General features: G+C 38.9%; 1 protein-coding gene across 1 annotated transcript in view; it reads right to left on the bottom strand.

The window, feature by feature from the left end:
* Positions 1-15830, bottom strand: part of USP13 (ubiquitin specific peptidase 13) — a 116304-nt gene that overhangs the window by 73505 nt on the left and 26969 nt on the right. Inside the window, exon 3 of the mRNA XM_049629553.1 lies at positions 8016-8076. Within this exon, the coding sequence (XP_049485510.1) occupies positions 8016-8076 (61 nt within the window). The remainder of the gene's footprint in view (positions 1-8015; positions 8077-15830) is intronic.

Raw genomic sequence — 15830 nt, forward strand, 5'->3', positions numbered from 1 at the left:
AGATACAGGGAAATACAGTCTCAATAATTTTTAATAAAAGGTCCAAATACTAAGAATCAGAAATATCAAAATAAAGAAATAACCAACATTATTTGATAGCTGTAAGTGTTCAAGTTGACAAAAAGCAATGTCAAAGATGATTCTAAGAATTTAAGAAGTCACTAAAGGCATTATTTGCTAGACGGAATGATGCCCAATTCATGAAATATTTAATAAAAGCAATTAGATATTCAAATTTTTTTTAAAGTCACCAAAGGCATTTATTTAAAGGAAATGATTCACAAACATTCTACATGTAATAAAAATTCGGATGCCCCAATATCTATAATTTTAAAAATTAGAACCTAAATGTTCAATGAGAATGGTGTTGAACCCAACAGAATATTATTTAAATATTTATTTAGACTATGTAGAAACATGGAAATATTTATCCTATGGCAATGTTAAAAATACAAAATTCATCTTCACGGTAATGACAACTTTGTAAAAGTTATGCCCACAGACAAGCAATAGAAGGAAACCTGAACAAATGAAAACAGTGGGTGTGTGGGCTTTTTTCTATTCTTTAATCTTTATATCTTTTATGACAATTTTAAGGAACCAAAGTACAACCCTTTTGTTTTTGTGTACATATTGGGCTCATATAACATATTATCTAAGCGCCTTTTGTCCACAGAAAACACACTCATTTAATGCTAAGTCAAATCTTACCTGGCTGAACACAATGATAAACTAAGTCCAAAAAAAATCCTGCTCTGTCATTTACTAACTATGTAATCCTGGGCAAATTCTTTCCAAGTTCATTTTCCTCAGGAGCAAGCTATGAATAATGTTATGTACCCCCAAAAGATTGTTGAAAAGATTAAACAAGATAAGGTTCTAAGGCATCTAATATAGGATCTGGCAGGTATTAGGGGCTCCACAGATAGCAGCCGCCATAATCACCATCAACACCTTCTCTACATTCCTGACAACCAACATAATCAAAAGTGCCTCCCCTTCCCTTTGGTTACCCAGCTGCAAAGCAATCCTGAAATAAGTTTCAGGAAAACCATGACATCACGTGGGGATCCTTCTATGAAATCTCAGTATGGAGAAGATATGAACTTCAAATGCTTCCAGACTGTAAGCTGTCACAGCAGGAAACGAGTCTTATTCACTTTACATACCCCCAGCCCCTGCACAGTACCCAGCACATACCACACACTCAGTAAATGTCTGTGAAAGGAGACTCCAGGAAGTTAAAGACCCCAATATGCTACGGACAACAGCTAAGCAAGAGCATCAGAAGGGTAGTTGTGGGTTCGGGTTTTATTTAATTGGTAACTGATATGTGTTTAACAATAAGCAAAACTGCTGTTGTACAAAAAGCAGAACTTTACTGGGCTTTTTTTTTTTCTTTTTCTAAGTAGGCTTCACACCCAATGCAGAGCCTAAACTCATGACCCTGAGAGAGCAAGACTTGAGCTGAGATCGAGTCAGACACTTAACTGACTGAGCCACCCAGGTAACCCCCTTTGTTGAGCTTCTTTACACTTAGTTTAGAGTTGCTTTTATTTTTTTTTTAATGTTTATTTATTTATTGAGAGAAACAGAGTATGAGTCGGGGAGGGTCAGAGAGAGAAGGAGACACAGAATCTAAAGCAGGCTCCAGGCTCTGAGCTGTCAGCACAGAGCCCGACACAGGGCTTGAACTTACAGACTGTGAGACCGTGACCTGAGTCGAAGTCGGACACTTAACCGACTGAGCCACCCAGGTGCCCCTGTTTTTATTTTTAATTCAATGGGATGGAAGGGGACATGATCTTTCCCAAATATTTTTATCCAAATGAGAGAAAAGTCAGCAGAAGTAACTTACACTCTGATTTTAAGGGACAAATCTACGGTTTCTCCTAAATATATATGACCCCACAGTCCTAAGTATAAATCTACAATTTCCAAATTTCTCTAATTAGAGTCTTACCACTCCCCAAAATATCTAGTTGAGGAACCTACAGAGAAATTATACCCTAAGGACCAGTAGGACTAGGACCCCCACCAAACCTCTCCCAGCAGGTACTTTCCACTATGGCTATTAACTGGCAATACCTGGATGGTCTCTTTTTCTAAATCTAAAAACAAACAAACAAATAAATAAATAAAATTAGTCTTTATTTTATTTATTTTTTGAGAGAGAGAGAGCAAGAGAGAGAGAGCATGAGCACGTAAGTAGAGGAGGGATAAAAAGAGAAGGAGAGAGAGAATCCCAAGCAGCCTCCACACTCAGCACAGAGCCCAACGCAGGGCTCGGTCTCACAAACCTCGAGACCATGACTTAAGGCTGAAATCAATGCTTAACTGACTGAACCACCCAGGCGCCCCTTAAAAAATTTTTTTTAATATCTTTTCCCAATTCTACTTCAATGACCCTCTCAGATCCCTGGAAGAAATGGCTGGGACCACAGCCATTTCCAAGAAGTGACTTGCCTAAGCTGGGAAGAAGCACCATGGAAGAAAAGATCCCTGTATCAGACCAGGGCTCTGACGCCCAACTCAGAGTTCTCCCAGCCTGACCAGATTAACTAGTTTGTACCCCACAGGTGAGCAGTTTGGCTGCTCTAGTGCTGTGAGATCTGCACTAGGTGGGGGAAATCTCCTTGAACACAGACCCTGTTCTGGGACCTACTTCAGAAGGAAATGGCAAAATGGAGTTCACTAGAACCTTCTGGCCGTTACAGGTACAGTTGACTTTTCTGAACAGGCCCACTCCTAGAACTTTTTACAAACGTTCTGTTTTCAACCTACTTCTCATCAAGTATGAATGCTAGGGCTAAAACCAAAAAGGTGGAAATTCAAGTTCTCTGAGGTTTAGTGACGGTTCTTCAATGTCCCAGACTTCAGACACAAAAGAACTTGACTCATTTACTCCTACTTGTGAAAGTGGTGGAAAGGAGGGGAAGTCAATAAAAATGTGAATATTTAACACTATTTATGACATACCAAAGATATGCATTAAATGTACTAGCAAGTATTTACACATTTATACACATTTGTAGCTTGACTGTAAAAAAGTATGTAAGATGAGGCCAGAACCACATCATGAGTCCTGGGGTATTCTTTGAAGATCCTGGACCCCCTTATATTCCCCCCTTCTCTCCTTCCATCTCATAAAACAGTAAGTTTTGAATCAGCTTAGCCCAAAAATTCACAATCTCTCATACTGTTGTAAGTTATCTTTTAAAAGACAATCTAATAGTATCCCTCTCTAGCTTAAAAACATTAACACAGAGCTACCCACTTTCTCAGTACACAGCAGCGTAAAGCATCCCAATGATTTCTGCACAGCAGCCCTAAGCCAAAAGAAATGCCTAAGGGCTCTGTTTATAGTAGTTAGGTCCAAACAACTTAATAAATATTTATGTTCTAATGATTTAGTAACCATTTGAAAAAATAAACATAAATTGAAAGAAATGTTTTATTTCACTCTTAACCACAATCCCTTATGTGTGCACCTGTTGGGCACTGCACAACTTCTTGAGTCAGATGTTAACACTGCCTCCCTCATTTTCTGTTCCACATTTATCTTCACATGGTACCTCCCTTTTACCATAGAAACCACCGAAAAATCAGCTTTACCAAGAGGTGAAGTCACTGAAAGGACTACAGGATACTCAAATAGTAAAACTACAGCAAGTTAATAGGTCATGCAATGTTGTGCTCGCTTCAGCAGCACATATACTAAAATAGGTCATGCAATGTTCAAGTACCACTGTCGTTTCCTTGAAGAGTTAAAAATACCTTGTGGTGCACCTGTGAACTCACTGTAGCACCCTAGGGTGCCTCAGAGTACAATTTGGAAACTAAGTGTTGATGGTTCCCAACTGCCTATAGGAAAAAATTCTAAAAGCATGATATATGTCTATACTATTGCTGGGAAAAATATAAAAGATATATAAAAATGTGCAAACAGAAAATACTGTTTGTCTCTGGGGAGAGTAACCAAGTAACCACGAGACAGAGAAGCAAGAATAACTTACTTTTCATTATACAGCCCCTCATAACTTTTCAATTTTAAGCTGTGTCCAAAAAACATTGTTCTAAAAATGTTTTTTAAACCCTAAATATAAAAAGTAAAAATTTAAGTGATTCAAAAATTAATAATTGTCACTGTTGATTTAAAAAATAAAAAAATACACCAGCTAAAGCTAGAGCTGAGGCAAGGATCTTTAACTGTGACTTCGCCTGAATGGACATCAAGGTAATCGGGAAGACTGACTTGAATGTTGAAGGGCAAGATGGTGCTCAGGAGACCTAGATAAGCCATTCAGCACCAGCTAATGGCCTCAGTTTCCCTTATAAAATCTGGAGTCATAAATGAATGATTATAATGTCACCATTAGGCCAGTGGAAAAGGAATTGGTCATCAAGTCATGAAGCGACTGGGGTACAAGAAGCTTTGATGAGAACGCGTGAGTCAGCTGCATCTATTTTATGAGGGGAAGAGGAGCATCAGGATGACATTTCAATAGCAATGGAAAAGTGCTTTCCAGTCACAGAAACAAAGGGACTATATAAGAGAGTTCTGCGTTCTCTTCCTCTCCAAGAAGAGACAACCCAACATCCCTTTTAGGTAAGGAGTCTGTGGCAGAGGCTACCAGCTGCCTCCCAGTAGTCACTCTCCCCTGCGTCTTTAGTAACAGACTTTACTCAATGACGCCAGCTAATAAATTTTACGTACTCTCCAGTCTCCTGTACAACACATGGTACAGCCACGTGACCAAGTTCTGACCAGAGAGGTGTAAACAGAATGTTGCTTAGGGATCTGTGAGAAGGCTGACAAAAGTTAACGACCATGAAGAGACCATGAAGTTAGACTCACAGGCCAGGATGGAGGGTGAAGCAGAAATATGGGAAGGGTCTAGATCCTGATGAACATGAGGGCATCCCATTAGCCTAGACTTGATACTTCCCTACATCCTCTACATGAGAGAGAAATATACATCTACTTTATTTAAAGTCACCAATATTTTAAGTTTTCTGTTCCATACACCAGATCTAAGCCTAATGTGGTCCTTCACTGAAATTAATGCACAGGCCACATCAACTTGAAAACAGCTGTGATCAGTGTAACAAGAGAAAAGTCACTGCTATTGGGGGACATGAAGCATCATATCAAGGGAGCTATAAAGGTGGGCTTGCAAAACCAAATTCTTACTCAGATGAAGTAACTAACTTCATTTGTGAAGCATCTGGGTAACAAACAATAGAGAGAAACAGGGCCTAGGCAAGCCCCAAAGTACCAATGACGTTCGAATTTAAAATTTTTTTTAAACCCGGTACAGTCCAAATAGAATATCTTTGCTGGACTGTGAGTTTAAGGGATATTCTGTGGTTTCCTAAGATATGGAATATTGAGTGAACACAGACCCCAGTCTATAGAAATGGATCGACTGGAATGAAATGGTAGGTTAGCATTCCCCAATGAAAGAGGTCCACACACTATAATGCACAAAACCTCAGTGCTTACTTTTGGCTTAATTCTTAAAATAGCTAAGGGGCACCTGGGTGGCTCAGTTGGTTAAGCATCCAACTTCAGCCTAGGTCATGCCCTCGTTCCCGATTTCAAGCCCCACATCGAGCTCTGTGCTGACAGCTCAGAGCCTACAGCCTGTTTCAAATTCTGTCTCTCTCTCTCTCTCTCTCTCTGCCCCTCCCCCACTCACTCTCATTCTCCCTCCCTTTCTCTCTCTCTCTCTCAAAAATAAATAAAACATTAAAAAATGTTAAATTTGAAATAGCTACTTTACCATACCCTCTACCACCAAAATGATCACTAGAGAAATCAAACTGCAAGGTCTTTCAGGCAAAAGACACAAAGGCTAAAGGGCAGGAAGTCAGCTAACATCTTCATTCAATCAAGAAAATAATGAAAAATAACAACAGTAATCAAAAATGTTTAATTATTTCCACCTCTAAGAATGCCACGCTGATATCATTTAATTCAGAAGTTACATTATCTCTGCAAGCCAATTTGACAATAAATTTCATATTAAAAAAAAAGTTACATTATCTCTACTAGTAGAAGGGGGCCTGCAGCTAATAACCAAAGCATCAGAATGCATACAATCATTTCAGCTTTGAGGCCCATTCTGAGCTGGTTTGGGGTTAGCTGGTTGATTTGGGCTGTGGTCCAAAGACCATAGAGAGGTGGGAAGATTGGTCAGGCTGGAAAAGCCAACAACAGATAAGCCTCATAAAGTAAACCACTACTGAAAATCAGGACAGAAGACTGCAAGCATGAGCTCAGGGTAGAGTAACAGAGAATCAAGGCAGGAAGGACACTCAGCTCCACGACTGTTTCCAATGGATTTCCTTTCCAAATAATTAATGTGTCTTTTCATTACAACAGTAGCACATGTTTGTTATAGAAAAACTTTAAATACAGATAAGCAAAAAGAAGAAAATAAAAATCACCTCAATCCCACCACTGGAAAAGAGCTACTATTAACAATCTGGAATATATTTTGCCAGATTTTTCTGGACTCTCAGTTATATATGTATACGTGTATGTATATACCCACACATGCATGTACACACACATACATATATGTACACACATGCATACACCCATACACACATATACACACACGCGCATATATTGTATAGATTTTTTTTACCAAAATGAAATCATAACATGCAAACAATTTTTAAATTTCTTTCAAACAATAATCCTAGGCATTTAGGGATATAAACTTGCTTGTTCAAAAATGATCAAACCACTTTTTCTCCTGGCAAAAACATATCAGAAGCTTAACGTGAAAAATTATCATGATTATAGGATATAGAAATTAATGCTCATTAGCATGAATAAAACTGGCTCTTCTAAATGAGGGAAAAGAAAATCACTGCTAGGCACATACCACAGTAATCATTGTGGCAGGCAAGATCCCATGACAGATGATAAAATTAGTGCACAAAACTGGGGCGCCTGGGTGGTTCAGTCGGTTGAGCATCCGACTTCGGCTCAGGTCATGATCTCGCGGTTCATGAGTTCGAGCCCCGCGTCGGACTCTGTGCTGACAGCTCTGAGCCTGGAGCCTGCTTCAGATTCTGTGTCCCCCTCTCTCTCCGCCCCACCCCTGCTTGTGCTCTGTCTTTCTCTGTCTTTCAAAAATGAATAAACATAAAAAAATTTTTTTTTAATTAGCGTGCAAAACTTTGAAGAGAAACAAGATATCAGCATAGTCTCAAAGTATTACTCCCAAGGTATTTATTAATTACACTGAATCTTCACAGTGGAGAAACCCAGCAGACACACCACCTTAAAAAGGGATCAAGGTTAACAGCACCGATATAAAGACACCTCAGCATCACATGCCCCCAATATCATGCACTGAGGAGGGCACATCACCTCTGTGGTGTTCTTGCCAAAAATGCAACACTTCAGACTTATAAGGAAACAGACAAAACCAAATTGAGGACCATTCTACAAAAATAACTGGCCAATACTCTTCAAAAGTGTCACAATTATTAAAGACAAAAAAAAAAAAAAAAGACTGGGGAGCTATCAAAGATTAGACAGGACTAAGGAAACATGACAACTAAATACAACATGGGATCCCAGGAAGAAAAAGAAAGAAAGAAAGAAAGAAAGAAAGAAGAAAGAAAAAGAAAACACTAATGGGAAAAAATGGTGAAATCTGAATAAAGTCTATAGTTAGGCTAATATTAAAAAAAGAAAAAATGTCTCTACTTTCAGAGCAGTGAAAAAAGAGAGCAGAAGCAGAATCACAATTAGTCTCCAGTCACTGTAAGTATAATTGCTTCAAAACACTAAACCCAACTAAGAGTACTAGAAGCATCTTTCACCACTATGTAAACACAAAGTGGAGGCAGATCATCCCAAGTTAAATTGGTACCTCTTATCCTTAAACTGAGGAAAAATAAATAACCTATTATTCCAAATCAGACATGCACATGCACATACATACACACACAGAAAATCTGGACACACTATGGATTACTATTTACATTACCTAAAAAAATCTTGGAATTCCTCCTTTTTGGTAAAGCTCCACCAGATGCCCCTCTTACCTTCTGAAAAGAAAATAAGAGATTGTTAAAATGCAACATGCAGAAGAGACGACAGGGGGAGTTGGGGAGGGAAAGGGTTCTCAGTTGTTAACAAAAGGCGAGAGGAAATACTCAACCTGACCAGAGATTCCAGGATAAACCAGAACTTGACCCAAGTCAATGGAGGTAGGTGAAGGGCAATGCTATTGTTCCACCTGATTATTTTCATCAAATTATCAAGACCACTTCTGGAAAGGGACGTAGAACCAGGGATCAAGGTGAACTAGAAATTTCAACTTCAAATTGGCACATGCTCCCAAAAGGCTAGAGTCCATGCCCAATGATGGAACTATTCTGGAGAGATGGTGGTGGATCCCAGAGGGAAGGCTTTTGTTCCCCTGCTACCCACTGGGTCCCTGTGCTTGGTCCTGGGTATGCACAAAAATTACTGTTGAAAGAGCTAATAAATACTGATTAGCTGTCACTGATATTCTGGTCATATTAAATCTCAATCTAACCTCCCTAAACATTTTGGAGCACCAACTAATGGTTAGTTGCCATGTTAAGCTTCGTGTATTTTCTACCTCTGGTGGAAGTACCTGACAGCAATGAAATAAATGTCCATTCAAGTGGTTAAGCAAAAGAAGTCATTCATTACCTTTCTGACAAAAGGGTTTTACTTTTACAAAAAATTTTACTCTCAAACAGGATTATAAAATTTTTTTTCAAATGGCCAGAATGATATTTCCACACTGTTTGTTCTCTCAGTTATTAGAAAAGAGTACATTTCCAGCGCACCATGGTGTGCTGGTCAAAGCCTGGCATCTTTTCAAGTGGCCACATGTTATAGCAGCATCAAGGCCTTGCTGCTGCTTTAGTTTGTCCCATTATCAGTGTTAAGTCTCCTTTGCCACATTTTATCATTTGGCATTGAAGGGTGACTCATCTTTGTGATTCTCACATTAAGTTTACAGCTTCTACTATAAGTTTATGGTTCACATCTTAAGCATGTGAATATGATAGAACACATTAGCTCAAAAACCTGTCTCTCCAACTACTCGTGCCAAATTCATGTCACCTCTCTTAGAATCCCTCTCCACCAAGGTCTCAGAGCCCCTGCTCCTCTCCCCACCTTGTGCCTGCATCAAAAAAAAGGGATGAAATAAAACCTGTAGGCACATTTAGCAATCTTAGAGTCACTTGAGATCTCTCTACAGAAGTTTATGGCATGCTTTTAACTTTTCCAACCTGTCTCCTCCACTTCTGCAGGATGGTAGAGGGAGAAAAGAAGGAGAAGGGCTGCATGAAAACCTGCTAGAATATGAGGTTCTCCTTGATTGTGAGATCCACACCTTAGACTTGGATTAGATTCACTTCCTTACAGGGGAAAAAAAAAAAAACTAGGTCTTCTTTCCAAAAACCATCACCTCTGTGCCTGCCTCAGTCTCCACTAGAAATCAACAGGGTTTGAAAAAAAGGCAACTCCTCAGTCAGCAAACATGACTGTGCCCATGGGTAAGGCTCTATGCTGGCACTGAGGCTGCAAAGTGAATGAAGACATGCTCCATTCCTTGATGAGCCCACGGGCACAGTAGGAGAGCATATATACAAACAGCACTATAGATTCTGGTGAGTATTAAGGGAAGTGTGAAAAAGGTAGGATTACAAGGAGGAAATGACAGTTCTTCTGGGCTGGAAGCTGTGGGCAGAGCTGGTCAGATAAGAAGACCAGCAGGTCTGGCATTGAGCGGCTGCTCAGCAAATATTTATTTAATGGATAAATGGATGGATAATGGATAGATGGACGATGGATGAACGGATGAATAGACGAATGGATGGATAGATAGCTGGACAGATGGATAGATGGAGGATGGACAGGTAGATGAATGGATGGATGGATAAATGGATAGATGGAAGAATGATAGATGGATGAAGGTATAAATGGATGGATGATGAATGAATGCATGGATGGATGAGGGGATGGACAGGTAGATGGATGGATGGATGGATGGATGGATGGATCAGTGGATGGATGATGAATGGATGGATGGATGGAGGATGGACAGGTAGATGAATAGATGGATGGATAAATGGATAGATGGAAGAATGATAGATGGATGAAGGTATGAATGGATGGATGATGAATGAATGCGTGGATGGATGGATGGATGGATGGATGGGATGGATGATGAATGGATGGATGGATGAATGGATGGATGAATGGATGCATGCATACATGCATGATGGATAGATAGATGGATATGCTGACCACAAGGATACAACAGGTATAAGAGGAATGAGACATCCCAGAGAGGAAAAACAGCATGTACAAAGGTATGAAATCATAATGTATTCCAGGAAGAAGTGGTTAGATATGTCTAGAGCACAAAGCTGACATAATAAAAGTAAGAGTCAGAAAGGCTATAGAGGCCAATGATGGAAGGCCTTGTAATCAAACGGAAAAGAATTTTGGATTTCATCTTGCAACAAAGGGAGATACAGAGATTTAAGCTTCAGAATGCTACAGATACGTGCATTTGAAAAGATCACTCCAGGTGTACCATGAAGACTGGGTAGGATGGAAGGCAGCAAGTTTGAAGGAAAGGAGATTAGTCAGGAAGCTAAAGCATTAGTCCTTTTAAGGGATAATGAGCCCTCAGACAAAAACTACAGGGATGGAGAGGACAGGATGGACTTCAGAGCCATTTGGGAGGTCCAGATAACTAGACTTGGTCACCAACCAGCCATGGAATGAAAGCAGAATCCAAAATGTCTAGGTCTCTAGAATTTAAGATGAAGGACAACTCTGAGAAAGAGGATTATTCATTGAGTCTGGACACACTGAGCTTGAAGTACCTATGAGGTGTTCAAGTAGGAAAAACCAACTCAGAGTCAGATGGTCAGACTTTGGCTCTGGAAAGATACCGATTAGTAAGTCATGAGTTCAGAGACAGTGATTAAACAAGTAAATGGACAACACTGATGAGGAAGAACAGTTTTCAGAGAAAGATAGTCCAAAGGCACCCTAGGCAGTGTGGATATTTAAGGAATAAATGAATGAAGAGATGCTAGTGAAAGTCAGAAAAGGCAGCCTAAAAAACAGCAGGAAGCCAGGAAAGAATGGTGCCAAAGAAAGCAGGAGAGGAGCGGTTCCAAGAGGAAAACAAGTTCAAATGCTTGTAAGCAAGTAAAATCAGAGCTGAAACATATCCACCAAGCATGATAAATGAGCGATCACTGCAGCCCTGGCAGTTTAATGGATTAGCAGGAAGATCAACCGGATGGCAACGCTGAACTTCCAGGGAGGTATAGTAGAGACGATGAGAAGTTTTTAGAGACACTTACTTTAGTTGAAGAATAGGATGACCAAATGAGGACACTATACAGAGACAATTAGTGGTGTGTTCTTTTTGTTTGTTTCAAGTTTTTATATAAATTCTAACTACTTAACATATAGTTTCATATTGGCTTCAGGAGTAGAATTTAGTGATTCATCACTTACACACAACACCCTGGGCTCATCACAAGTGCCCTCTTTAATATCCATCATCTAGATCCCCCATCCCCCACCTGCCTCCCCTCTGATAACCATCAGTTTGTTCTCTATAGTTAAGAGTCTCTTATGGTTTGCCTCCCTCTCTTTTTCTCTTACCCTATGTTCACCTGTTTTATTTCTTAAATTCCATATATGAGTGAAATCATATGGTATTTGCCTTTCTCTGACTGACTTGTTTCACTTAGCATAATACACTCTAGCTCTATCCATGTCCTTGCAAATGTCAAGATTTCATTCTTTTCTTAAGGTTTATTTATTTTTTCTGAGAAAGACAGAGACAATGCATATGAGCAGGGGAAGGGCAGAGAGAGAGGGAGAAAGAGAATCTGAAGCAGGCTCTGCACTGTTAGCGCAGAACCTGACAGGGGGCTCGAACTCATGAAGCATGAGATCATGACCTGAGCTGAAGTCAGACGCTTAACTGAGCCACACAGGTGCCCGCCCCAAGGCTTCATTCTTTTTGATGACTAATATTCCATGTTCCATATATATACTTATGGAATGTATACATATTTATGGAATGTACACATATATACATATATACACACCACATCTTCTTTATCCATTCAGCAATCATTGGACATTTGAGTTCTTTCCATAGTTTGGCTATCACTGATAATGCTGCTATAAAAATTGGGCTGCATGTGTACCTTCCAATCTGCATTTTTGTATCCTTTGGGTAAAAACCTAGTAGCACAACTGCTGGATGGCAGAGTAGTTCTATTTTTAATTCCTTGAGGAAACTCCACACTGTTTTCCAGAGTGGGCACACCAGTTTGCATTCCCACCAACAGTGTAAGAGGGTTCCCCTTTCTTCACAGGCTAGCCAACATGTGCAGTTTCCTGTGTTGTTAATGTTAGCCATTCCAACAGGTATGAGGTGATACCTCATCATGGTTTTGATTTGTATTTCCCTGATGATGAGTGAGGTTGAGCATCTTTTCATGTGTCTGTTGGCCATCTGGATGTCTTCTTTGGAAAAATGTCTATTCATGTCTTCTGCCCATTTCTTAACTGGATTATTTGGGGGGTTTGGGGTGTTGAGTTTGATAAGTTCTTCACAGATTTTGGATACTAACCCTTTACCAGATATGTTATTTGCAAATATCTTCTCCCATTCCGTTGGTTGCCTTTCAGTTTTTGTTGACTTCCTTTGCTGTGCAGAAGCATTTTATATTGATGAAGTCCCAATAGTTCATGTTTGCTTTTGTTTCCCTTGCCTCCAGAGACACATTGAATAAGAAGTTGCTATGGCTAATGTCAAAGAGGTTACTGCCTATGTTCTCCTCTAGGATTTTGATGGTTTCCTGTCTCACTCACATTTAGGTCTTTCATCCATTTTGAATCTGTTTTTGTGTATGTTGCTAAGTGGTCCAGTTTCATTCTTCTGCATGTTGCTGTCCAGTTTTCTCCACACCATTTGTTGAAGAGACTGTCTTTGTTTCCATTAGATATTCTTTCTTACTTTATCGAAGATTAGTTGACCATACTGTTTTGAGCCTATTTCTGGGTTTTCCATTCTGTTCCACTGACCTATGTGTCTGGTTTTGTGCCCGTACCATACTGTCTTTATCACTACAGCTTTCAAATATAGCTTAAAGTCCGTAATTGTGATGCCTCCAACTCTTTTCTTTTTCAAAATTGCTTTGGCTATTCAGAGTATTTTGTGATTCCATACATATTTTAGGATTGTTTGTTCTAGCTCTGTGAAAAATGCTGGTAGTGTTTTGATAGGGATTGCATTAAATGTGTAGACTGCTTTGAGTAGTACAGACATTTTAACAATATTTGTTCTTACAATCCATGAGTATGGAATGTTTTTCAATTTCTTTGTGTCATCTTTAGTTTCTTTCATAAGTGTTCTATAGTTTTCAGCATACAGATCTTTCACCTCCTCGGGTTAGGTTTATTCCTAGATATTTTATGGTTTTTGGTGCAATTGTAAATGAGATCAATTCCTTAATTCCTCTTTCTGCTGCTTCGTTGTTGGTATATAGAAATACAACATATTTCTGTACATTGATTTTTGTATCCTGTGACTTTGCTGAATTCGTGTATCAGTTCTAGCAATTTTTGGGTGGAGTCTTTAGGGTTTTCTACATAGGGTATCATGTTGTCTGCAAATAATTCTTTGCTGATTTGGATGCCTTTTATTTCTTTTTGTTGTCTGATTACTGAGGCTAGAACTTCCAGTACTATGTTAAATAACAATGATGAGAGTGTTGTTCCTGACCATAGAGGAAAGCTCTCAGCTTTTCCCCATTGAGGATGATATTAGCTATGAGTCTTTCATATATGGTCTATATGATGTTGACGTATGTTCCTTCTATCCCTACTTTGTTAAGGGTTTTTATCAAGAATGGATGCTACATTTTGTCAAATGCTTTTTCTGCATCTATTGCAAAGGTAATATGGTTCTTATCCTTTCTCTTATTAATGTGGTATATCACATTGATTGATTTGCAAATATTGAACCACCCCTGAAGCCCAGGAATAAATCCCACTTGATCGTGGTGAATAATTCTTTTAATGTACTGTTGAATTTAATTTGCTAATATCTTGTTGAGAATTTTTACATCCATGTTCATCAGGGATATTGGCCTGTAATTCTTTTTAGTGGGGTCTTGTATCATTTGGGGATCAAAGTAATGCTGGTCTCACAGAATGAGTTTAGAAGTGTTCCTTCCATTTCTATTTTTCAGGAACAGTTTAAGAAGAAAAGATATTAACTCTTTTTCAAATGTTTGAGAGAATTCCCCTGGGAAGCCATCTGGCCCTGGACTTTTGTTGGGAGATTTTTGACTACTGATTCCATTTCTTTGTTGGTTACCAGTCTGTTCAAATTTCCTGTTTTTCCCATTTCACTTTTGGTAGTTTATGTTTCTAAGAATTCATCCATTTCTTCCAGATTGCACAATTTGTTGGCATATAATTTTGCATAACATTCTCTTATAATGTTTGTATTCCTGTGGTGTTGGTTGTGATCTCTCCTCTTTCATTCATGATTTATTTGGGTCCTTTTTCTTTTTTTTTTTTTGATGAGTCTGGCTACGGGTTTATTAATTTTATTAATTCTTCCAAAATCCAGCTCCTAGTTGCATTGATCTAGTCTAATGGATTTTTTGTTTGTTTGTTTCCACATCATTTATTTCTGCTCTAATCTTTACTATTTCCCTTCTTCTAGGTTTAGGCTTTATTTGCTGTTCCTCTTCTAGCTCCTTTAGATATAAGGTTAGGTTGTGTATTGAAGACTTTTCTTGTTTCTTGAGGTAGGCCTGTATTGCTATATAATTACTTCTTATAACTGCTTTTGTGGCATCCCAAAGGTTTTGGAAGGTTGTGTTTTCATTTGCATTTGCTTCCATATATTTTTTTCTTCTTTAATTTCCTGATAAACCCATTCACTCTTTAGTAGGATGTTCTTTAACCTCCATGAATTTGTGGTCTTTCTAAATTTTTTTCTTGTGATTGACTTCAAGTGTCCCAGTGTTGCGATCTGAAAATATGCATAGTATGATCTCTACCTTTTTGTACTTATTGAGGGCTGATTTGTGACCTAGCATGTGATCTATTCTGGAGAATGTTCCATGTGTACTCAAAAAGAATGTGTATTCTGCTGAGTTAGAATGAAATGTTTTGAATATATCTGTTAAGCTCTCTGGTCCAGGGTGTCATTCAAAGCCCTTGTTTCCTTGTTGATTTTCTGGTTGGATGATCTATCCATTGTCGCATGTGAGGTGTTAAAGTCCCCTACTCTTATACTGTTATCACGGAGTTTCTTTATGTTTGTTTGGTTTTAATTTTTTTTTTAACGTTTATTTATTTTTGAGACAGAGAGAGACAGAGCATGAACGGGGGAGGGGCAGAGAGAGAGGGAGACACAGAATCGGAAGCAGGCTCCAGGCTCTGAGCCATCAGCCCAGAGCCCGATGCGGGGCTCGAACTCAAGGACCGCGAGATCGTGACCTGAGCTGAAGTCGGACGCTTAACCGACTGCACCACCCAGGCGCCCCTATGTTTGTTATTAATTGATTTATATATCTGGGTGTTCCACATTGGGGGCATAAATATTTACAATTGTTAGATCTTCTTATTGGATAGATCCCTTTATTATGATATAGTGCCCTTCTTCATCTCGTTACAGTCTTTGGTTTAAAATCTAGTTTGTCTGAAAAAAAATAAAATAAAATAAAATAAAATAAAATAAAATAAAATAAAATAA

Source organism: Panthera uncia, chromosome C2 (assembly GCF_023721935.1).
Source record: "Panthera uncia isolate 11264 chromosome C2, Puncia_PCG_1.0, whole genome shotgun sequence".
Lineage (NCBI taxonomy): Eukaryota > Metazoa > Chordata > Mammalia > Carnivora > Felidae > Panthera > Panthera uncia.